A 25584-nucleotide genomic window follows, 5' to 3' on the forward strand; every position below is an offset into this window, starting at 1 on the left:
TTTTGTTCAGCCCTTTTTGTCAGTGTCTCGCGTTCATGGTAAGTGCATTTTTTCGGAAACGCGAAAATCTATGTTTTCATTTTTACAGTGCAGAAGGGGAGCGAAATCTGATTGGCTGATTTTTTGACATGCTTACCAAAAGTTACTGTGTTCTCACTTTTCACGTTTTCTAGGTTGGTAGATGCACCGTGGACCCAATTATAGCACTTAAACACAGATAAAGTAATATTTTCATGATATTTCCCCTTTAAAATATGTCAGTGCCGTTGTTTTGTCTCAAGAGTTTCTGCTGTAGGTCTTAAATCTCATTTGTGCATACACTCAAAACATAGCTTTGCATTTGAGTACATGAATCCAAATAGTTGTATCCACACAAGCTTGTTTTTTCACGAACCACTGTTCAAACAAAGCAAGACTGCATTCTCAGCATTGCCACACGAGGCGCTAGAGCAGTTAGTTCAGTAAAACTCTTGACATGTTTACAGCAGATACCTGAATAATAACTCATAAAGTTTGATGGTACAGGCATTTAAATGTAATTTCTCTAGGGATTTATTTGTATATTCATAAATGAAAGGTATTAATACCGTATAATTCTCTTTCTTTCTTACGATAACAGAAAGCAAATAAGTCATTACATGCAAATTCCAGACAGCCGCTCTGATTCATTCTCACAAACCGACAGAGAAGCTGCATTTAGATTTGTTGTTGTTGATGTTGTCGGTCTCTTGGAGGATTTGTGCAGTGCAAGCAGTCTGAGCCGGGTTAAAATAATTACCCTGAGCTCTCTCGCTGTCATATTCCTGCAGCCGCAACATTTCAGATATCACAGTTTATTATAAAGTAGCATTTACACCGAGCGACATGCTGCATTATTCATGACGTTTTTATTTTTTCTCCCTCCCGTTTCTGAACTCTGATCGAGATTCACTGGAGAAAATCTCTGTGCAAAAACATCTGTTTTTCAGCGCGCTCATGTTTAACACCATTTAAATGCATTTCTACTGGGACAAAAAGAAACCGTATGAATGTGAAGTATGATTCAGATTTGAGGGCTGAAAATTAAAATTGTCAGCAGCAACTCTAAATTTTGGTATTTATTTGAAAGAAATTGATATGTATATTCATCAAGGAAGCATTAAATTGATCAAGACATTTATAACAGAATATTTCTAGGCCTATTTTAAATAAACACTGTTCCTTTGAACTTTACTAATTAAAGAATCCTGGGAAAAATGTATCACAGTTTCCACAAAAATAGGAAACTATTTTTTAGCGTCGACGATAATAATGTTTCTTGAGCACAATAAAGTTAAACCCTATGCCCAAAATAATTAATTGGACTGAGTATGATAAACTTAAATTCAACAAATTACTTCAATCAAATGAACTATTATGAGTATTTAGAACTTAGAACAAAACTGACACATTTTAAGTCATCTGAATTGTTTCATTGTTTTGAGTTTTATGAACTTGCTTCTTTTAATTTAGACAAACTGAGCTGAAACTGGGCTCGGATCTTTATTTCCCAGCATGATTTGACACTCGAAAGGGAGAGTAAATATTAAAATTAAGTTTATATAATGTTTTTGGTGCAAGGTTATTGTTAAGTGGGATATTTAGTATAGCGTTTAATGTTTTACTATGCTAATTTAGAAGAGTTTCTGTTATGTTGGGTTGTTTGGAGGGTCATCGTAAACCCAAATTCAAAGTTTAAGAAATTCAAAGTTTAAGTAAGCAAAACTATAGCATATTTTACATTTTACTTATACATTTTAATTGTTCTTAACTTGAAATGTGTTGAGTACACTAATTCATACAATTAACTTAAAACTTTCATGTAATCTCAATGTGAACACTTTTATTAGTATAAACGCTAACACACTAATTTGTTAACATATTAGCAATAGTATATTATACAGAAGCACTTGCTGTATGAGCGCAACAATATAAAGGTATTATTTGCTCTCAAATCAAGCTCATGCACCACTTGACCATGATGGTAATATCCTAAAACCAACATTAAACAGAAATTCTTCTAAATTAGCATAACAAAACATTAATCACTGCTAAATCTCCCACTTATCATTAATCTTGCATAAAAACAACAACATTATATTACACTTAATTGTAGCATTTACTCTCCCTTTCGAGTGCCATCGGCAAAGCATGCTGGGAAATAGACATCCCAGCCGTTTCAGTTAAACTTGAGTTCGTCTAAATTAAAATAAATAATTTCATAAAACTCAAAACAATGAAACAGTTCAGTTTACTTAACATATATCAGTTCTGTGAACTTGAAAGAAAAAGAAAGTGCTAAATACTCATTGAAGTTAATTTGACTGAACTAATTAGTTTAATTTAAGTTTGTCCTACTCAAACCAATTAATTACTTTGAGCGTTAGGGTTTACAGACGAGCGGAGCATGAACTTGGTTTGAGAACAGGTATATGTTTATTGTTCTAAACTGCTGTACTCATTCAGCAAATGCTATCAAAGCATTGTGTTACCAAGTTATAATTTACTGAATTAGCTCGTTAAAGCTAGCCAAGTTTCCACTACTAAAAATATTTAAGTTGAGGTTACATGATAATTTTAAGTTAAATGTATACATTAGCTTACTGAAATATTTCAAGTTAAGAGTAATTATGTATAAAATATATGAGTACAAAATAAAAAAATCGGCCTGTTCTGCTGGCTTAAACTTTTAATTTCTTAACTTCTTTCAAAAGCGTAAAATCCTTCCGACCCCAAACTTCCTCAAGAATATATATAGTTTAGGTAGTTTCTTGATTGACCATTTGACATCTGTTGTTCTCAAACTAACCTCATTTCTTTCTTTTTTTCCCCATCTAAATGCAAATGGTTGCTCTCATAGCAGGAGCCATATCTGTGGCCCATTTACAGTGCTGTCATGAAGAATTAGAGCTCGCAGGCATTGTTCTCGTGTCCGGAAAGATGTATCACCCCACGATCCCGGAGTGTAAAGGGACGGGGGCGTTTGTGTTCTGCTGGAACGGGACTCGCCGTCCTACTGCGCTAACATCCATCTAAGACTTGTGCTCTCAAAGGGGTCATGTCAAGAAAAAAACTACAGTATATGGGAACATACTTTAAGTTTTAGTCTTACTGTAAAAGCATGTATTGAAACCAATGAGGATTGCTTTAAATTACATCTTTAGTCAATAATTATATACCGTAAAACTCATCTTTGATCACCAAAATTACATATTTAAACTTTTTCCCTTAAAAAAAAAAAACTCTTCATGCCTTAAAATATCTTGAATGTAACTCTGCACCCTTGCCTCATGTAGTATATGCGGTTCTATGAATATGCAAATGAGCCCCGCCTCCACTCACTCACTCAGCTCAGAGATCCGCTCGTTGACGATCACACGTTGATCTGATTGGTTACAATGTAGTTTGTGACGTCAGAAACACCAGCGATTTCAAAGCGTGTTTTTGAGTTGATTCACTGCAGTATTAAGCAGAAAATACTCAGCAATGCTGTCGACTTATGAATTTGCACATGGTTTGTCTTAGAGCATATTAAAAACACCACATAGACATATAAACAACATTAAAACTTGATTTTCACTACACAGGACAAAATGCACGAAAAGCCTGACTTCCCCTAAAACCTATAGCCTGGCTAACGCCAGACCCAATTCTCGTTGAGACTTGGGTCTGGGAACCACATGTGCATTTTCTCGTATTTGAGGCGTGGTTTACGAATGCGCCGGCGCCGTTTATTGGGTGCTAAGAATGTCTATCAAATGCGCCTGTACGTAGCTCATAGCCAATCGTTTCCATTATACCAGATGATGTATGTAGAGAAATGGTTTAACGCCAAACGCTGCTCTTTTTTCTAAATAAAATTGCGATCTAAACTACTTAGAACAATATCTAAGGCTGCATCAAAAGGTAGCTTCGCGTCTGCTGCCATGTTGACTCCATAGGTATAAGCAAACTGCTTAGTTGTGTCGCAAAGATGTCGTCATCGTCTTGCTGCTCCCTCCCCGTTCTGTGATTGGTTCCCTAAACGAGGCTAAAATCTGGTCCATGGTTTCCAGACTGCCTTTCAGCGAGAATAAAATCGCGCTGCGCAAAGGCAGTCTGGGGAAACCCAGGCTATAAAACCTAATCAAATACACAAAACATCGCTGTTGGTACATTTCAGCATTCTTGCTAATTCATGTTGAAAAATATAAAGGCTCATCGATTTATTTCTATTTTTAAATGACATTATACAATTTTTTTTTTGTGGCATCAAATCAACTGTTTTTTGTATAGTAACACTAAATGTGGTATTTTGTACTGAATAACAATTGTTCCATGGTAAATTGGGTATACAATGTAAACATACTGAACGTTTTAGTCTTACTCTAAGTCTTACTCTATTGAAACCAATGGTGATTGCCGTAAAAAAAATCACCAAAAATAAAATTCAATACAATTTAATATGACAAAGTTAATGTATTTGGTCTTAGATCTGTTACGCTACTGCGGTTGCAGAGCAAAAATAAGTTTCTCTTGCTAAAAGACACACAGAGACGCTGCTGTGAACATGTCAGATCTGCTGCTGCTGCATAAACACACACACATAAATCCTGTAGCAGATTTAGGCAGGTGGAGCTGGGGAGGTGGAGGGGTTCAGAGGAACTAGCTTACAGCAAACACTGAACCAGACTATTTAAATGTTGAGCAAGCAATCTCATTGGCTGCAGGATCAGCACAGGCCAATCAGCTTGTGCCAAGAGGCAATGCTGTGATTGGTTGCAGATTGCATTTTAAGGACAAATTAGTCTGCGCCCTCTAGAGTTTCAGGACTGAACTAGATATTCAACATCACTGTTGGTGGATTTCAATTCAAATTAGCGCTGGGCAATAATTAATTGCATCAAAAATAAAAGTTTGTGTTTATGCATATATTTAATACAAATTCTAGTTCTTAAATATGCAGATGAGTGTATTTATATATACAAAATAATTATACACAGTACACACACATATATTATGTAAACACAAACTTTTATTTTAAATGCGATTAATCGCTGCCCAGCACTAATTAAAATACAGTAATATAGCGCCTCATTGAAGCATCGGTGATCACAGCTATCCATTATATAAACATAATTAAAAACTAAAACACTTGCACCAAACATCTGGTCCTCATCTGCCAACAGATGCATTCTTCAGTTGATGATGTTTCAGTTATGCGCGCACTAAATAAGACGGCGGGTCTGAAAAAACAACAACAAAAGAGCCTTAAAAAGAAAGATCATACTATTGCATCAAAGGGAAGTCAGTGTTTACCATTTTGTCATTTTGTCATTTACTTTTTCTTTTTTTTTACAAAGCACCTTCGGCTCCAGAGGATTTTCAAAGTCTGTTTTGATGTCCGTGTATGTTACCGCGATGCTAATGTCTGAGCTAACAAACTTCCCAGATATCTCCAAATATCTTGCAGATTTCTCTGAAGTAATTTTATAGAGTGAGCTCCGTTGTAGTTCTAGAGGCCGTTGAGAATAAGGACTGATCTTGTATGCATGAGAGGAGGCGAGACTACAAAGCACCCAATCAAAGACACACAAAACATCTGTAAAACACGACACCACATCATAGAGGAGAATCATTAATGACGCAGAGATGAATAATAATCTGATAATGTGTGAACGTGCTCGGCTGAAAACAATTTAGGAGATTGATTGTATCCTGCGAGATCCGAGATTTAATTTACGGCGGAGAGCCAGTCTTTGTTTTGTTCTCCTCCCAACATTAAAGGCGATGATATTGTCCATCTGGTCATTATGGTGATCGTTTAACAGCTCAGACTGAGGCCTTTATGATAGTGAGGCGTCACCAGAACTTTAAACTCACAGTAAAAAAAACTAAATTAGTTGATGCAACCGTCTCAAATCTGTTTAGTTATTTGTAGAGCGAAAGAAAAAAAAATCACATTACAAACAACATCCACATGCATGCGTTTTAAAACGGAATTTAAAGTGGGTTTTTAGAAATGAGTTTCAGTCTGAAAGTTGTTTCTCAGTGTTTGGGACGTGGTGTGACTGTAACCTGTAGTACAGTAGTGTTTACAGCCGTCTGAATTCATTCATTTACACTCGCGTGTGGTGTTCACTATGCACTGAATGATCAATGAGTGAACGAGTGAGCGGTTTTGGACAAAATATGCATGAATGTGTAAACAAAATTAATACTTGTCAAGCGCCAAACACATGTAGAATGGCTTAGTTAAAATTAAATGTGTTGTGCAATATTACATCTATCTGTCTGTCTGTCTGTCTAACTGTCTGCCTGTCTAACTGTCTGCCTGCTAACTGTCTAACTGTCTGTCTGTCTGTCTGTCTAACTGTCTAACTGTCTGTCAATCTATCTACTCTGTCTGTCTGTCGGTCTAACTGTCTGTCTAACTGTCTGTCAATCTATCTACTCTGTCTGTCTGTCGGTCTAACTGTCTGTCTAACTGTCTGTCAATCTATCTACTCTGTCTGTCTGTTTGTCGGTCTAACTGTCTGTCAATCTATCTACTCTGTCTGTCTGTCTGTCGGTCTAACTGTCTGTCTAACTGTCTGTCAATCTATCTTCTCTGTCTGTCTGTCTGTCTGTCGGTCTAACTGTCTGTCTAACTGTCTGTCAATCTATCTTCTCTGTCTGTCTGTTTGTCGGTCTAACTGTCTGTCAATCTATCTACTCTGTCTGTCTGTCTGTCTGTCGGTCTAACTGTCTGTCTAACTGTCTGTCAATCTATCTTCTCTGTCTGTCTGTCTGTCCGTCTAACTGTCTGTCAACTGTCTGTCTGTCTAACTGTCTGTCTAATTGTCTGTCAATCTATCTACTCTGTCTGTCTGTCTAACTGTCTGTCTGTCTGTCTGTCTAACTGTCTGTCTGTCTAAATGTCTGTCTGTCTGTCTGACTGTCTGTCTAACTGTCTGTCTGTCTGTCTAAATGTCTGTCTGTCTGTCTGACTGTCTGTCTAACTGTCTGTCTGTCTAACGGTCTGTCTAACTGTCTGTCTGTCTGTCTAACTGTCTGTCTAAATGTCTGTCTGTCTAACTGCTGTCTGTCTGTCTGTCTGTCTAACTGTCTGTCTGTCTGTCTATCTATCTATCTATCTATCTATCTATCTATCTATCTATCTATCTATCTATCTATCTATCTATCTATCTATCTATCTATCTATCTATCTATCTATCTATCTATCTATCTAATAATTAAGGCCAGTAAATTTCAACTCTCATTGCCAAAGAGTACGTTTTGGACCGTGTGTGTGTGTGTGTGCGTGTACAGTAGTGTGTTTATGCTGTAAGAACGTGTCATGATGGACATGATACAGTAACTGGTGTTGATATCACATATATTGATCACACTGAACAATGTCCGATCTCATCAATGGTACACTGATAATGTGGACAGTCAGAACTAAAGATCGGACTCACAAAACAAAACCTGCAATCAACCGAGGACATCCGCAGCCGCTGGGAATCATTGGCTTCCTTCAATGTTCTGCGCACTGAGAAACATGTCTGGTAGGAATCCTGCTGTTGAAGATTAAAAGTCAAGAAGCTGTCAGAGTATCTCTTACCAGCATCACAGTTACCCTGAAAACACAGCCGGCTCATCAATAAATCACAAACACAAGCAGAAAAACACCAACTACATGCACGAATATGGCAGAAAATATGAATACGTGAAGTGATTTCACTGACAGCTTTTGTAAAACTGCAGTGAGGATGAGGACTAGTTCCCTGAAATAAAACAAAAACAGAAGAAATTGATTATTAGTCTAATTCAGATTGAAAAAAAAGTGAAAGTGTTTAGAGCAATATAGATTTACAATGGATGTCTACCCAAGACAATGAATGTTAAAATACACACGGTTTGAAAAGCATTATCTACTAAACTTAAACATTGTGTTAACATGAGATCAGTGCAATTACATCACTTACCAAAGTTTTCAGTGATGCCATAACACTCGTCATGATCATGTAGAGTCAGTAAACAGCCACCCTTCTGCTAAAATGACCATTTAGACACTTCACGCCTCAAACAATGCACATTTTAAAGGAAGAATTCATGCAAATCCACTTAACTATCAAATATAGTTACAAAATAATTTTCGGAGGTTTCATGCTATTTAACAAACAAACAATTAAATAAATATCCGGTTGTAATTATTTTTTGCGATAATCAACATTATACTACAAATTCTATCAATAGAGCTTAACTTGATTTAATTGTGTTTAAGCTTTTTAACACATAAACAAACCAAAAAGTTATTAAGACATAATTGTCTGCGGTTTTAAGCTTTTTAAATAAATAATTAAAATAAATTTTACTTGTATTTTTAAGTTATGAAAAAAAAAACCTTTAATAAATAAATAAATTCTGAACTTTTTGAAATTATTTTCTGTGGTTTTAAGTTTTTAAATAAATAACATTTTTTTTAAAATAAATTAATAATCATTTGAAATTATTTTCTATGGTAATCAATTTCATTCTACAAATGCTGCTGATATAAAGCTTTACTTTCATTAAACCCCCAAACCTTCCTTTAACACCCTTGTAAATTGTGTCTATTTTATCATCAGCCATCTTTTGATTATGTGCGACACAGCGAGTTTAATCTAATATTTCATAAACTAGAAAAAAAAAAGACTTAAGATAGGGCATCTGTGTGTGAACGTCAGAAAAGCATACATTTCATTAAAACCTTATTTATTGAGAACCAACACAATAAAACAGCAAAAATCCCCTTCAGAGTTGTGCAGTCTATCATTGCCGTGGCAAAGAGCATCATGGGAAATCCTTGATAGACTGATAGTAAACATCATAGACAGAAGGCTCTTAATTAACATCCTTCTCGAGGGTATACGCAATTTGATTGTATATAATAGCTTATTAAAGGCATATCTTCCATTATCATTAGTTTTCCGTCATTCATTTTCTTATCTTGATTGCTTTTGTCTGCTTGTTCAACATGTCAGAGATCTTGAAAGAAAAGGAAGGATGATTCCTATTCAAAACTAGCAGACAATACGTACGAATGGCTGAATCAACCAAATTTATTCACCATTAGTACAAGTACAGATTAAAAAACACACACACGCACATTACTGTACACATTTGTGTCATCAAATATACTTCGGGTGGGTTGATGCTAGAAAATGTCCGAACAGAAGCAATGAAAACGCAAAAAGCAACCCATAATAACCCACAAAGCGAACTCACTGTTTAACTGCTGCTAACCGAGTGTATATTTACAATCACCTACGCAGAAGGAAACGACACAGGTCCACTGAAAAAATACATAAAACTGAGAAACCAAACAAAGATAATGCGACAAAGGAAAAGAAAAACAACGTCAGTTTTATTGTGCTTTTAAACCCTTTCCCCACTTCGGTATCGAAGCGGGACGTGTTTTGAGAAGAGGCACTCGCTAAAGTGCTTACACAAGTTTATATTCAAGAAGAATCGCTATCGCTATGTTTAGGACTCAAGTTAGAAATCATAAATCTATATACGCTACCGCTCAAAAATGTTTGGAAAAATTACGATATTTCCATGTTTTTTGAAAGAAGCCTCTTCTGCTCACCAAGGCTGCCTTTATTTGATCAAAAATACAGTAAAAACAGTAAAACGGTTAAATATTATTACAATTTAAAATAACTGTTTACAATTTAAAATGACCGGGAACCTTGTTTCCGCCACAGAATAAAACAATTTAAAAGGTAATTGCAACTTTTTATCTCACAATTCTGACCTTTTTCTCTCACAATTGCAAGGTATATACTTGCAATTGCGAGTTAAAAAAAGTTAGAATTGTGAGATATAGGCCTAAAGTCGCAATTCCAAGAAATAAAGTCAGAATTGCTATAAATAAACTTGCAACTGCGAGAAATAAAGTCAGAATTGCGAGATAAAAAAACTTGCAACTGCGAGAAATGAAGTTGGAATTGCCAGATATAAACTTGCAACTGCGAGAAATAAAGTTGGAATTGCCAGATATAAACTTGCAACTGCGAGAAATAAAATTGGAATTGCCAGATATAAACTTGCAACTGCGAGAAATAAAGTTGGAATTGCCAGATATAAACTTGCAACTGCGAGAAATAAAGTTGGAATTGCCAGATATAAACTTGCAACTGTGAGAAATAAAATCAGAATTGCCAGATATAAACTTGCAAATGAGAAAAATAAAATCAGAATTGCATGATATAAAGTTCCAATTGCAAGAAATAAAGTCAAAATTGCGAGACATAAACTTACAACTGTGATCTAAAGTCAAAATTGCGTGATGGAAACTTGCAACTGCGAGATATAAAGTCAGAATTGCGAGAAAGAAACTTGCAATTGTGAGAAATAGTCAGAATTGCGAGAAATAAACTTGCAATTGTGAGAAATAGTCAGTATTGCGTGATATAAACTCACAATTCTGACTATAACTTGCAGTTGCGTGATATAAACTTGCAACTGCAAGTTATAAAGTCAGAATTGCATGATATAAGGTTGCAATTGCGAGAAATAGTCAGAATTGCGAGATATAAATTTGCAACTGCGAGAAATAAATTCAGAATTGCGAGATATAAACTTGCAACTGCGAGAAATAAAGTCAGAATTGCGAGATATAAACTTGCAACTGCGAGAAATAGTCAGAATTGCGAGATAAAAAACTTGCAACTGCGAGAAATAAAGTCAGAATTGCAAGATATAAACTTGCAACTGCAAGAAATAAAGTCAGAATTGCAAGATATAAACTTGCAACTGCGAGAAATAAAGTCAGAATTGCAAGATATAAACTTGCAACTGCAAGAAATAAAGTCAGAATTGCAAGATATAAACTTGCAACTGCGAGAAATAAAGTCAGAATTGCGAGATATAAACTTGCAACTGCGAGAAATAAAGTAGAATTGCGAGATAAAAAACTTGCAACTGCGAGAAATAAAGTAGAATTGCGAGATATAAACTTGCAACTGCGAGAAATAAAGTAGAATTGCGAGATAAAAAACTTGCAACTGCGAGAAATAAAGTCAGAATTGCGAGATATAAACTTGCAACTGCAAGAAATAAAGTCAGAATTGCGAGATATAAACTTGCAACTGTGAAAAATAAAGTTAGAATTGAGAGATAAAAAGTTGCAGGTACCTTTTACATTTTTTTATTCAGTGGCAGAAACAAGCTTCCAGAGTTTTCTTTGTGAATATATGTTAAAATGTAATTTATTCCTGTAATCAAAGCTGAATTTTCTGCATCATTACTCCAGTCTTCAGTCACATGATCCTTCAGAAATCATTCTCATATGATGATTTGGTAAGTAGAGGAGACTCCTTTCAAAACCACAAACAAATCGTAATTATTCCCAGTGTTTGACCGGCAGTGTAGGTGTTTTGATACTGAATGTATATAAAGTCAGTGCAGGTTCGCAACAGTTCAGTACTGATTCTGAAAAAAAAATTGTTTCAGGCCTCTGTTTCTAGTCCGGCGTCCGCGCGCGAAGCCCTTGCGTTTGCTCTACGTGCGAGGAGATCCGGGTCGCTCCGGAAAGTGTGGATCCTATCCCAGCTGACCTAGAACTGATGGAGTGGAAAGCTTGCGCTGGAAGCGGGAACAGGTCAAGGTTGGACGCTTAAAAAAAAGAAACCTGTCCATGTGGGACGCCACACATTTCCCGAGCCGGATTGTTTGTTGACATCATTCGCTCTCCCGTCTTCTCCCGTCTCTCTCAGACAGTTACTTCGGTCTTACTCGCGGTTCTGTACTGATGATGTTGGTGTCCAGGTATATACTGCAGGTGGTCGACTGTGTGCATCCGTCGGTTGGCGAACGCCTGCCGTTTGTTTCCCACCTGCGCGCTGTTAACAGTCAGTGTGTTGTAGGACTCGTTGTTGCCGCTGCTGGGGTGCGAATGCATCTTCATCATTTTGTAGTGCCGGTCCATGACCGGCGTTGTCGGGATGAACATGTCCGTCTGGGAAAGCGCCCGCGACATGGCCTTCTCCCGGAAGTTGGAGCGCCGCAAGGAGAGCATCTTATCCGGGGAGAGCAGCGGATCCTGGGAGAGCAGTCGGTCGGCCGACAGCAGCTGCTCCTCGGAGAGGATTCGCCCGTGGTACGGAGACAGACCGCCGGCGCCGCCCGTGTACGAGGACAGGCCGTAGTCCCGGTGCGGCTTGGAGCGGGCGGGCGAGAGCACGTGGTCCTGGGACATGGCGCGCTGGACGCGTTTGGGCGAGAGCACGTGATCTTGAGACATGGCTCGCTGGACGCGCTTGGGCTTCTGGCGCTGCGCGGGCGGATCCACGCTCAGCTTGATCATGTGCGTCTGCAGGTTTCCCCCGCGAGGCGTCAGGTCGGACAAATGGTGCTTCCGCATGTAATACTCGTCCTTGTCACCTGAGAACGAGAGATCAGAGCGGTGCTGTTATACCGTGAAAATAAAACTAACACATTAGTTCAGGGTCCAGTTCTCACTGTTAACTAGTTGCTTACACAGGTAAATTAGTTAAATTAACTACTCTGCTCAGAGTACATATAGTCCCACTTTAAAGAGTGTTAAAGTAACTCTGAATCAGAGTTAAAGTTAATGAGATAATTAAGTGATTAATATTGAGGATTAGTGATGAACACCTGCTGTTAACAAGCAGAATCACAGAAGGAAAGAGAATCAACAAGAACAGAAAAAAAAGAGAAACATAAGAGCTACAACTGACTTCAGCCATAGCCTTAGATGAAAAAACTAAAAACTTTAGGGTAGGCTAGGTCAGAATTGTCTAAAAAAGTTCAAATTTGTTTAAACTGTCTTTATATACCAATACATAATTAAAATGCAAGTACTCTGAAATAGAGAGTATAAAAAACTGAGTGACTATAGTGTATTTAATCTTCAATAAACACAGCTCATTAATTCCATTCGCTCCCACCTAAAAACGGGTACGCATGTGGCCAGTAATAGCGGCGGTAGTCATGGCGACGGAGAGTGACAGTCGCGCAAGCCAATCACTTGTTTCGTCCCGGTAGGAATTAATGAGCTGTGTTTATTGAAGATTAAATACACTATAGTCACTCAATTTGTATACTCTCTTTTTCAAACTACTTACATTTTAATTATGTATTGGTATATAAAGACAGTTTAAGCCAATTTGAAAAAAAGTTATTTAGACAATTCTTACCTACACAACCTTTAATGAACAAAAAAAAAAAAGATAAAAACAACAAAACCACAACAAATTGACTAAACCTGACCTTTTGAACAACATTTGTCCTACATTGAAGTCCTAAAATAACTAAAACTAAAACAAATATTTGTAAACTCAAATATAAAAGTAAAATCTCAAAATTATATAAATACATACTACAATGCTGTACTGGATCAGAGTCACATCAGCAGAAATAAAACAGAACAAAAAGGACTGATAATAAAATAACTCTGTTGTGAGTGAGTTTGAAAAAAACATGAAACCCCCTAAAAGTGCAGCTGATGCCGAAGCTACAGGTCCTGCGGAGACTATTCTGCTGATGTGCAACGGGGCTCTAAATTGTGTTTTTATGTCTCTGTTGCCTCGCTTTCTCTATTTGTATTGCTCTGTTAATCTTTTCTTTGTTTTTCTCAACAATGGCACAGGAAACACAATGTTTGGACCGCTGAGACTAAATGATGAGTCTCTGTGGAACGTGTGTGTGTGCGAGTGTGTGTGCGTGCGTGCGTGTGTGTGTGTGTGTGCGCGAGTGTGTGTGGCCCATTTTGTAGTGTTTGTTGAGCAGCAGTTGAACTCAAGGATAGGGCACTTCTCCTGAGATGCTGCTCTATTCTTGTTAAAGCTTCTTTCTAGTTACTAGGCGTCCGTGGCAGATGTTTGGGATGGTATCCTTTAGGGGTGTAACGGGTAAATGTATTCAATCCTGAACTATCACGGTACGGACTTTACAGTTTGGTTTATACAGTCAGACGACGAATACGGTCAGTCACAGGCGATCCACACCCCAACCCAGAAGGGGGGCGCGCGGTAATGCAACACCGTTTACTAACCGACACAACAGGAAAAAGTGCAGAAGAAGAGATCAGAGGCTCGTTTTCGATCAGTGCTTCAAGTGAACCGTAGTAGTGGACTAATGAAGGGAACAGTGAATGAGGGTATAGGGGGCTATTTCAGCCCAGGAGTTCCTGAAACACAAACTTTTCTTTTAACAAACTGTGTTCTAGCTTCCCCAAAATCCCTGCCCGTTTCCTTTCCGAACAGCCTCGGACAGAGAGCAAAGTTACGAGAGAGACGAATGCGTTTGTGAGCGTTCAGTACAAGACTAGATATCGATTCAGCACTGAACTGTTTATCTTGCAGCTAATGAAGACAGGCTTGTGTAGTTCAGAATTACCATCGCTGACACGGCAGGGTTTTGGCAGACGAACGGATTCCAAAGGCCGGATGTGCCGATGCGAGGGCGTGACATTAGAGAAAAGGTCAGGTGAACAGGCCTAAGGCCTCGCGCTGGCTAACGGTCACTCCAGGACCCCAGAGCTCAATTATACAGCAAGCGAATGCCACAGGCTTCAGCTGAGGAATATGAGCTACGGGCCATCCCGCACTCTTCAAAATAAAACGTATTTATATACGAATCGATGAAGAACCTTTAACATCCACACTGTAAAAAAAATATTTTCATGATTTGTTATCACAACTTTTTATCTTTTGTCAAATGAACTTTGATAACTAATGTGGTGAAGATAACATACTATTTTGAGTTTCTGTTTATTAAACCATTCTTCTTCATTGTATTAACTCAAATTTTTAATTGCAACAAACTCAAAATGTTAAGGCAACAAGGTAACTTGCTTTAAGTTAAACCAACATGCTAAATATATTTGCATTATATATATATATATTTATTTATTTAAATGGAAGCTTTAGGCAAAATATTTGATAGATTTGATAGATTTGATAGTTGCATATGTGTTTTTTGTTAAGTATCATATTTGATACACCAGGCTTTTATGGCTCATATAGTTAGAGATAATATAGTGAGAATATGAAGCTTGAGTAGGAAAAATGCCTCAATTTTAATCAGAGGCCAAAACTGAGCAAAAAATATGCAATTTGTTGCAACTGCTTATGTTTATATGGCCAGATTCTGCAATGTAAATTACTGGGGATCTTTATAGCAGTCTAGCAGATATTGACAAAACTGCATATAAATATCATTCGTCACCATATCAGCCAATGTCTTAGTAAGATCATATTTGAATGTTTAGTTTTATGATCGAAGCTTGGTAGTTTTAAAACATATAATGCAATAGAATGATGATTGAGAGATGAACAAACCTTCCTCCAAAACCTGATGATCATGTGTGAAACTCATAGATTTTTCTACAAAAATGATGGATAATCAAGTAGCCGAAGTTGCTTCAGTCCAGTAGGTGTTCATCTTGAAATATTATTAAAGGATTAGTTAACTTTCAAAAAAAATTTTCCTGATAATTTACTCATCCCGATGTCATCCAAGATGTCCATGTCTTTCTTTCTCAGTCGAAAAGAAATGTAGGTTTTTGAGGAAAACATTCCAGGATTTTTCTACACAGAATGGACTTCAGTGGCAAGCATCTATCCCAATGTTCAAAAATAAGGTCCAAATGTCCATCTCAATGCAGCTTCAAAGTCTCTACTACACGATCCCAGTCGAGAAATAATCTCGACTTATCTAGTGAAACGATCTGTCATTTTCTAAAAATAAAATAAATATAGCCTATATATACTTTTTAACCACAAATGCCCATCTTGTACCATCTCTGAGATGCGCTACGTATTACGCCATCGCGTTGGAAAGGTCACGAAATTTTTTAATTAATAATAAAAATAAATTAAAACAAAGATGTCGGACGATTTTGAAGTTGGAGGAGAAATGGAGTTTTTCGGCCTTCTTACCTTTTTGAACTGGAGTACACAGACAAATAACTTAGATAGATGACGTTACGCTTGACCTTTCCAACATGATGACGTAATGCAGTAATGACGTAATGACGCATCTGTGGTTAAAAAGTATATACATTTTTTTTTTTTTGTGAAAATAACGATCGTTTCACTGGATAAGACCCTTATTTCTCGACTGGGATCATGTCAAGACTTTGAAGCTTGAGACGGACATTTGAACCTTCTTTGAACATTGGGATAGATGGTTGCCACTGAAGTCCATTAAATTGAGAAAAATCCTGGAATGTTTTCCTCAAAAACCTTAATTTCTTTTCGACTGAAGAAAGAAAGACATATATATCTTGGATGACATCGGGATGAGTAAATTATCAGGAAACTTTTTTTGAAAGTGAACCAATCCTTTAACAATATAACAGTTATTCTATATGTTTACTATATAAAAATCAGTAAAGATGTCACAGCAAAAGACACATGAACCACGAGCTGAAGGAGGACGTTTTTGCAATTACACTAAGAGGGTCTTTTACTTGCTAAAAAACTATCAATCAGATGAAAAAAGTAGATTATGTGCAACAGTCTTTTCCGCAGTTTTGATCATGTTGATCACTTAGAGGCCTTATAAATGTGTGAATCAAATATGATACAGTGGGATGTATAGGATTAAACTTACGACAAAGATCCCCCCAAAAATTGCATGCCATCTTTAAATAGAAGTCATGCCTTCTATTTAAAGAGAGAGAGAGAGAGAGAGATAGACTCTCTCTCTCTCTCTCTCTCTCTCTCTCTCTCTCTCTCTCTCTCTCTCTCTCTCTCTCTAATAGTTCTTCATTACTGCTCATTACTCTCAGGTCTGCCTCCCGGTTCGCCTCACAGCGGGTGAAGTCCGAAATGACTCGAACCGCACTACAAACAGGGCTTGTGATTTAAGAAGCACCATTATTTACTCCCCACTGGGAACAAAACCACGTCACAGGTTTGGCTCGCTTAGTATTCAGTAATATCATTGATTCGACGGCACTGACACCATCAGACGAGAACAAAACTTCAACTCGAGCTGAATAATGACACTGTTGTTATTCTGTGTATTTGTTTCACAATTGACTAATTTTGCAACAATGAGTCAGTTATTGATCTGAACTGAACCGTCACTGTTGTCTTTTTAGAGCTGCTTTACAGACCAATATGGATTTATTTCCTCATATAATGAAGTTTGCATAATTGATTCTGCCATTTTCCTGTTTATCACCGTGAAGCTGCTTTGAATCAATAGTGAAATAAACGGCAATAAAGGTGACTTGATTTTTCTTGTCTGTCATGGCAAGTTTGCATTTGTGATCGGTGTCCGTTTGCACTTGAGAAAGAAGCTTCATTATTTATTCTTCTTGGTTTTCAATGTTTTAATTTCCTTCATTTGGTTTTGAATGTCATCCATTTAAGAGCCGTACAGTGGCATCCATCTGATCGTAATGGTTTTGGACTATGTTAACGCAGCATGTCAATACTTTAATGTTTCATTCCTCCTGCCCTTTACATGTAATGTAAGCCGTCTGGTTATGTGTCATTTAGCGGGTGCTTTTATCCGGAGAGATCCGCAGTGTGTTTATTATAAGCGCAGTCCCTGTGGAGCGGAGCGTCCCGCGCAAGGTCACGCAAGTGACAGGAAAACTTACTCATTTAAGAAACAACCTAATAGGGGTTTAAACCCACTGAGATCTTGTGATGTGTGTTATACTGGTCAAGAGATTGGGCTTAGAAAGACAAGTCTCTTCTGCTCACCAAGGCTGTATTTATTTGATTAAAAATACAGCAACAAAATGTAATATTGTGAAAAGGTATTACAATTCAAAATAGCGGTTTTCTATGTGAATGTTAATCTGTAACTTATTCCTGTGAATTTCCAGCATCATTCCTCCAGTCTTCAGTGTCACATGATCCTTCATAAATCAATCTAATATGAGGATTTAATGCTCAAGAAACGTTTATGATTATTATCAGTGTTGAAAACAGTTGTGCTGCTTCATATTTTTGTGGAAATTCTTTGATGATTAGATATATTTAACATTATAAATGTCTATACTGTCACTTTTTTTATCTATTGAATCCATCCTTGCTGAATACAATTTCTTACTTTCAAAATGTCTTTCTTACCCCAAACTTTTTAACTGTATATATTACACATCAAACTGGGTTGCTAATGTGAATGCAAATTTACATTAGTGGCATAACCCAGAATAATTAATAAGATCTCCTTAAGAGCTTGACAGCTTCTCCTAAATATAATTAATAAATAGAAAAGGCAGTGATCTCCATATGAATTCAAACATGTCTCCAATATCAGATAACCTTGAGCTGCTATGCACATTATTATCTTTATATAACTCTATATGCTTACTGTATGACAAAAATTGTGTCTGTTTTTAATCTCTCTCTGTCCTGAAAAAAAATAAAAATCAATGCATGAAACTGCGTGAATAAAAAGGCGACTAAATGTGAATAATCTCTTATAACATGTAAATTAAAAATGCTTCACTATTTGGCAGGCATCGCGCTAAAGACACCTTTTTTATTCATGCAGTTTTATCAATGATTTATAATGCATTTGTAAATTAATTACTAATGACTATTAGTAATTAATGAACACATTTATAAACCCCTTCGCAAAGGGAACCTTAATGGTGAAGTGTTACCAGAACAACAACACCCGAGGAACTAAATATTGCAGATTGCAGCCAATATGGAAACATATTTCTACCTAAAAATATAAGCACTGATAAATGATCATACACCATTTAAACAAGTATGCAATCAGAAATTGTGTTTGTTATTTGAAGTCTCTCTCTTGATATATCTATGCTAAGGAAAGCATCATTTTACTTTACTGTACACTTTACACTTTTATAATAGTGTGATTGATTCAATGATGAGTAAACATGTAGGAAACCTACAGTAAGATATATGGCAAATCATATACATATCCACCATCTTATATGATTCTGGTCTAATTTTTTCATGAATGTATGAAAAGTATGAATCTCTCTCTCGCTCGCTCACTCTGGATGTGTTGTGTACAGTGAGAAAGGGAAGAGTATTTACCCAAGTCTGCTTTCAGGGCCATCTCGTAGGACGGCGGGAGGTGAGCGAGGTTCTGGAAGGAGCGGGAGAACGACAGCTCGTACGGCTCTGTCTGGGACGTTAGGATGTTGTTCATTCTCGGCTTCTCTGCGGGGTGGAGAAGAAAAAGAGGCAGAGAAAGATGAAACGCATCCGATACAAGCTCTGTGTTTGTGCAGGCCACCATGGCATCTGTCTGAGTGTGTGTGTGTGTAATCTTTTTTGAAGAACGTGTTTAATGAGGGTGAGTGTTGGTGCGCTCATCCAGTTAAGCACTTGTTGGGAATGTCGTTCCCTCATTTTAATTGACCCTTCGCAGGGAGTTTGATTGACAGGTGATCTGACCAATCATACTTCGCCATCCGCCATTTTGTCCGACAAAGCAGTCAGGAGAGTTAGTAGATTAACATGGGAGGATTTGAACTTGAGAAGCGGAGTGTACTGACGTCTTTCTGCGGTTAAAACAACATTCCTTCTGATGTTCATTCATGTTTATTTGATGCTATAAATGAACTAGAAGGAAGAGATGATCGGTTCACGAGCAGCTTTAACTGATGCTCTACAGTGATCTGTCAGACACATTAAAGAGCCACAAAACGGTATTTATTGTTTAAATTTCTTTAAAAACATGACCAAATTTGAAAGGTGAGACTTTAATATAAAAAATAACCGAAAAGTAACCTGGTCTGTCCTGTGTCAGCGTGTTGTCAGTGTCCTCTCTGCTCTGCGATGTATTTTTCTCTGTGTGAGAACGTGGTGTGTGTGAGAGCGGCGTAGCTTGTCGGACATAGCGACAGTAACTAAAGGTGGCGGGTCTTTGTGAACGGTCAATTGTGTGCTCATGAGACTATGGACTGCCAGGCCTGGGATCTCCAAACTATTTCAGTGGCATGTGTTTCTAGACTCGCATACATGACATTATATAGGCACACATATGTCAGACCACATATACGCCGCAAAAAAAAAAAAAAAAAGAAGATATATTTACTCGGTATTACTCAGTTTTTATTAAAATATTAAAACATTCTTAAAGCAACGAGCTTGAGAAGCAATCAGTTTTTAAGTCTATTTTCCAGAAAAAATATAAAAATTAAGGGACTTTATGCTTAAAACAAAATCAAACATCTGCCAATGTTTTCTCTTTTTTATTAATTTCATTTTCTGTGCCCATCGGCATATTTTTTTCTTGTTTTAAGTGTAAACCCACGTAATTTTGATTCCTTATTCAGAAAACAAGACTTAATACCTTAAGTAAATTTGTGCCTCACATAAATGTATCTTGATTTAAGAAAAATAATTAAAAAATAGTTTTTTTTTTGCAGTGTATATACCAACATAACATTGTACAATACTGTGACAAACACAGAACGATTGAACACCAACACTGAGAGATTACACGTGAGAAATAAGAAATTATACACATGTGCAACATGTGTACTACTTACCATAGTGCTCTATTCGGTGTCCTAACAAACCCAAGTGAGAAACACAAAATCAGTAACTTTTTTCTGCAGAGTTTTAATTCACGGTGTCACATATTGTACAGTAGGGCCATTCTGTGTCAGATCAGACAAATTTCAGAAACTTGACTGGATACAATTTTTTGATTTAGTTAATATTCTTTTCTGAACAAAGAACAACATAAAAAGTATTAAATGTCATATTTTATTTACTGATTGATCCACTATTTTGGAGAGGGCAGTAAAAATGGTACTTTTATCATTACAAAATGATTTTTTCCCCAATTGTATGGTTACCACATTTGGTTTTCAACCATTGAAAAAAATGAACATGGAGCTTCAGATATTCCTCTTTAAAAAGAAAAGTATCAGCTGTGTGCATCCAAAAGTGACTGACATTTGGATTTGGACCACTGAAAATGGATAAAAAAAATTTATTGAGCTGCATTAAGATCCCAAAAGCTTGTTAAGAACCAAAATCTAAAAGGATATTGTGATATATTTAATATGAGTTACAGGTGCATGTGCAAACTTTGGAAAAATAATATTTTTGGCACTCAGAGAGGAATGTTCTATTCAATTGTTTTGATAGAGGAAAACAAGACAGATTTCTAGTTTCAACACTATTTATTCTTCAGACATTCCTCTTTAAATGAAAAAGTATCAGCTGTACGCAAAGTGACTGACATTTGGGTTTTGACCACTGAAAATGTTTACGGTTTATTCATGGAGCCACACTGAAATCCTCATATGTCTAAAATTGAACAATATAGGGCCTTACAAAATAAATATAAATATAATACCAAAATAAAAGTTTGTGTAAAAACAAAAATCTAAAAGGATATTAAGATATCATTAATATTTCTTGAGTTACAGACATGCAAACATTGGGGGGGGGGGGGGGGGGGGGGGAAATAGGGAGAAGTGCTTCTCCCTATTTTGAACTGTCAACGTTGGCATATAATCGAACAAAGATGGCTAAAGTCAACAGCTTTTACTAACAGACCTGCCAATCTCTGTGTAATAATAAAATAATGATGCTGCCATCTTTCTTAAGTCTTTTTTACCCCCCCTGTAATCTGGCTCCAAATCTCAGGTGAAAATGGTAATTTTGACCCACTCAACAAAATGGTGGATTACTTGGTAAATATTAAGTCATGACATTCAATATTTTTGGCTTTCTTCTCCATTTATGTACTTCTTTCACCAGAAAAAAGAGAGATAAAAATAAAAATGTTGATCTGTGGACCTCAGGTTGATTTGACACAGAATGACCCTTCATTATTATTGGAGTGAGCTGATATTAACTTCCTCCAGACCAGTTAGTTTTCAATGTTTAGCACACAAGGTTGATTTAATGGAGTACAAAAGCTAATGGTATCGCCGCTACAAAACGGGAGATGTGTGAAAGCTTTTTCACACTAAAATCAATTTTGGGAATGCAGCATATAGTCAGAATAATTACAATTGTGGCTTTTCAATAACGTCGGCAAACTGTGCAGATCCGATTAGCATACTGTTTTGTTACAGAAACCTCCCTGCTAGCGGGGCCATTTACAGGCTAAGCTTTTAATTTCCTGTCAAGAGACCTTTTTTTTTTTTTTTGTCAAAGCCCTGCTTTTTTCCCCAATCAAATTTTTTTGGTGAAAGCAGTCTCTGATCTTGATGACTGCCGGCGAAGTTAAGCATCTTGAGTAATGGAGATTATCAGTGCTCATTTGATAAGGCTAATTATGAAAATCTTTTCTGGAGATAAAATCTAGCTCCATTAATTACTCCAATCGACACCGCACTGATATTATCCACCATGTTTTTCACACTTCAAACCATCTGGATGTGGAAGACACTGATGTCGTCATAAATCAACTCAACTCTGAGTGTCATTTCATAACTCCGGACGAGATGAATGAATGAATTACCTGGAAACAAAGGTGTTAAGCGACTCACCGATTTTAGGTGTGTGTGACCCAGTGAGATCCAGATGGCTGGTGTAGTCGTGTGGATGGTTATCTGTCAAAAGAAAACGAGGGGAAAAACTGGTGTAATGTATTCCATATTAATTAATCTGCGTGACGGAGCCTGTGCCATTTCTACACAGAAAACACAGCATTCCTGACACTTTATCCATTCGGCAGATGCTTCTGGAAGACAATATGTCTTTGTTTACAGCGGAAAACATCTGTACAGCACTCAGAAGACTCATCAAGAACACGTATAGAAAAGTTTTTAGAGAGGAAAACAGCATGAAATCGAAAACTAAACTGTGAGAACTGCAGCTTTTAAGCTTTAAATAAACAAGTAATTCTGAAACCACTTTTGCTCCATTTCTGCTAGACGTCAGCATTTACTCTTGAAACTGAAATTAAAGTAAATGATCTCAGGGATACGGGGTTGATGAAAGGACTGCAGGAAAACAACCAGATTTCTACAGTTCCTGAAGAAGGGAGTGATGTTCACCACATGAATGTTTGGAATTTTTTTAATACATTCATATTTTTTGAACAAAGTCTCTTCTGCTCACCAAGGCTGCATTTATTGGATCAAAAATACAGTAAAAACAGTAAAATTCTGAAATATTATTACAATTCAAAATAACAGCTTTTTATTGTAATATATGTTAAAATGCAATTTATTCATGTGAACAAAGCTGAATTTTCAGCATCATTACTCCAGTCTTCAGTGTCACGTGATCCTTCAGAAATCACTCTAATATGTTGATTTGATGATCAAGAAACTTTTATGATGATTATCAATGTTGAAAACAGTTGTGCTGCTACATGTCTGTGGAAACAATTACAAACTTTTCACCGGTATAGTGTATGTGCTGCAGGAAGAGTTACAAATGTCAACACTTTGAGTGAAAGCAATTGACCTTTTGCCAGGAGTTTGATTGACAGGCGATCTGACCAATCATAACACTGAATCCACAATTTTGTCCGACAAACAAACCAGACAGGAGAGTTAGTAGATTAACGTCGGAGGACTTGAACTTGAAAAATGGTGTGTAATGTGTATTGATGTCTTTCTGCGGTCAAAACAACATACCTTCTGATGTTCATTCATGTTTATTTTGTGCTATAACTAGTAGTAAAGAGGAAGAGATATCGGTTCAAGTGGAGTTACAGCGATTTGAACATTAAAGAGACACAAATGGTATGTATTGCGGCATTTCTTAAAAAAATTACAACATTTGATGGCTATAACTTGAGACTTGTCCTCTTTGCTCTTTGTGTTTTGCGAAGGGTCAATTGACTTATTACCACAGCCGGTAAATCAAATGATATTCAAAATTACTGAGCGTTTTATAGTTCTGAGGTTTGGAATCACACTTGCTCATTTTTAAGGACTTATAAAATGGTTTTATGTAACGCTCAGTAGGCAAATAAAAGGTTTACACAATTTAGACAATTATATCTCATTAGCCAACGAGATCACCGATAAACACAGCATGAAAACCCAGCGTGTTTATGTGCGATTAATATCAGCGGATTTGACCGGGTTTAATTTCCCTACAATGCTGAAGCAAATCAGCAATGGCAGATTATCTGGTTACACCAATCCTCTCAGAGCAGTTAGAGTGAAAAAACCTTGTAAACAACAACAACAACGTGACATTAATGAGAAGACTCACTGAAAATCACTCCAAAACAAACATTTACTCTTCTCTCTGGATGTCCCGGTCATGCAACTCAAAACACAAAGAGGAAAAAACCAGGTTGTGTTTGGTGTAATCAGCGTGCAGCTTTCAAACATCACAGAGCTTGTTCGGTCTCTTCTGGTTTGTGGATTTGAGGGTGAAAGCAGAACAGACAAGCGCAGGTGATTAGGTGCGTTTCCACCGCAGAAAACACAGTCCAATTACGCAATGTAGCGCAGCATGCTAAAGCGCCAGGACCGCTAGCTGCTGTCCCACTCCAACATCCCGCTTTGATCAAGGGACCAATTATCCCGTCTTCACTCCGCTGCGTAAATGAACCTGTTTGGTGCTTTCAGACAGGAAACAGCTTTCCTTTGCTTCACACACACACACACACACACACACACACACACACACACACACACACACACACACACACACACACACACACACACACACACACACACACACACACACACACACACACACACACACACACACACTTTGCAGCCTCACTACACCAACCGAAAACTGCTTTTCATCCGAAATGATAATGAAAGTCAGGAGAGCGTTTGAAAGAAGAAAAAAATCTCTGGATGGAAGATTGCATTTTTGAAAGAAAGAAAAGCTTTACATGACGCCTGAAAACAGTCAGCTAAAGTCAAGCTTTCCGAATGCACCGGAAGATGAGATGGGATCAATTAGCTTCAAATGGTGATCCAAAACATCTCCAGCTCAACGTTGACAGGACAAAAACACACGCTGTCAGACCACAGCAATCCCTACATGCAATCTGTGCCAATATCTGCCATGCCTTTCAGGGTTACTGGATAATACACATCAAATGAAGCACTACAGGGACTGTCCACTGAAGTATTTGTTTACCACAGATTTTTTTCCACAGCGATTTCAAAACCACTAAACCAACCAGTTCCTAGAACAATCTGAATGTTACACTTTTTGATGCAAAAAGAAGATTGTTGGGGGGAAAAAGCAGGTATGCATATTTAAATAGGTAATGTCTAATTTGCTTATTTAAGCTGCAGTCTGTAACTTTTGGCGCGAAGCAACTTTTTTAACTTTTGTAACTGCATACGTCTTGCGGAAGAACACTGTAGCCGGATCTACTTCTCTACACGTATATGTCGAATCACGCAGTTACTGGGCTACTCCTCAGTGGTCTAAAATAGTCCCAATATAAACACTTATTATAGATGTATCATAGTGATTAAGACAAAAACACGGTTTGGAAAATGGATTTGTGATGTACTCGCTTATTATATACATTTCTGTACGTTTTGAACACACACACACACAAAAAACACACACACAAAAATAAAAACATTACGGACTGCAGCTTTAAACATATAGGCTAATTTCAGAAAACTGGTTTTGATACTGTGGTAACTTTACAATAAGGTTAATTAGCTAACATTAG

At 37.1% G+C, this 25584-nt stretch overlaps 1 protein-coding gene across 2 annotated transcripts in view; it reads right to left on the reverse strand.

The window, feature by feature from the left end:
• Nucleotides 1-11258: 11258 nt before the first annotated feature.
• Nucleotides 11259-25584, reverse strand: part of LOC306995338 (shisa family member 6) — a 106322-nt gene continuing 91996 nt past the window's right edge. The window contains exons 6-9 of one of the 2 annotated variants that reach the window (XM_079606881.1): nucleotides 22457-22519; nucleotides 20495-20515; nucleotides 19032-19157; nucleotides 11259-12411 (exon numbers count right to left, since the gene is read on the reverse strand). In XM_079606881.1, coding sequence (XP_079463007.1) covers nucleotides 11741-12411; nucleotides 19032-19157; nucleotides 20495-20515; nucleotides 22457-22519 — 881 coding nt within the window. In that variant the 3' untranslated portion in view covers nucleotides 11259-11740. The remainder of the gene's footprint in view (nucleotides 12412-19031; nucleotides 19158-20494; nucleotides 20516-22456; nucleotides 22520-25584) is intronic. The other variant, XM_079606882.1, reaches the window with a different exon arrangement.

The sequence above is a fragment of the Phoxinus phoxinus genome, assembly GCF_949152265.1.
Source record: "Phoxinus phoxinus genome assembly, chromosome: 1".
Classification (NCBI taxonomy): Eukaryota; Metazoa; Chordata; class Actinopteri; order Cypriniformes; family Leuciscidae; genus Phoxinus; species Phoxinus phoxinus.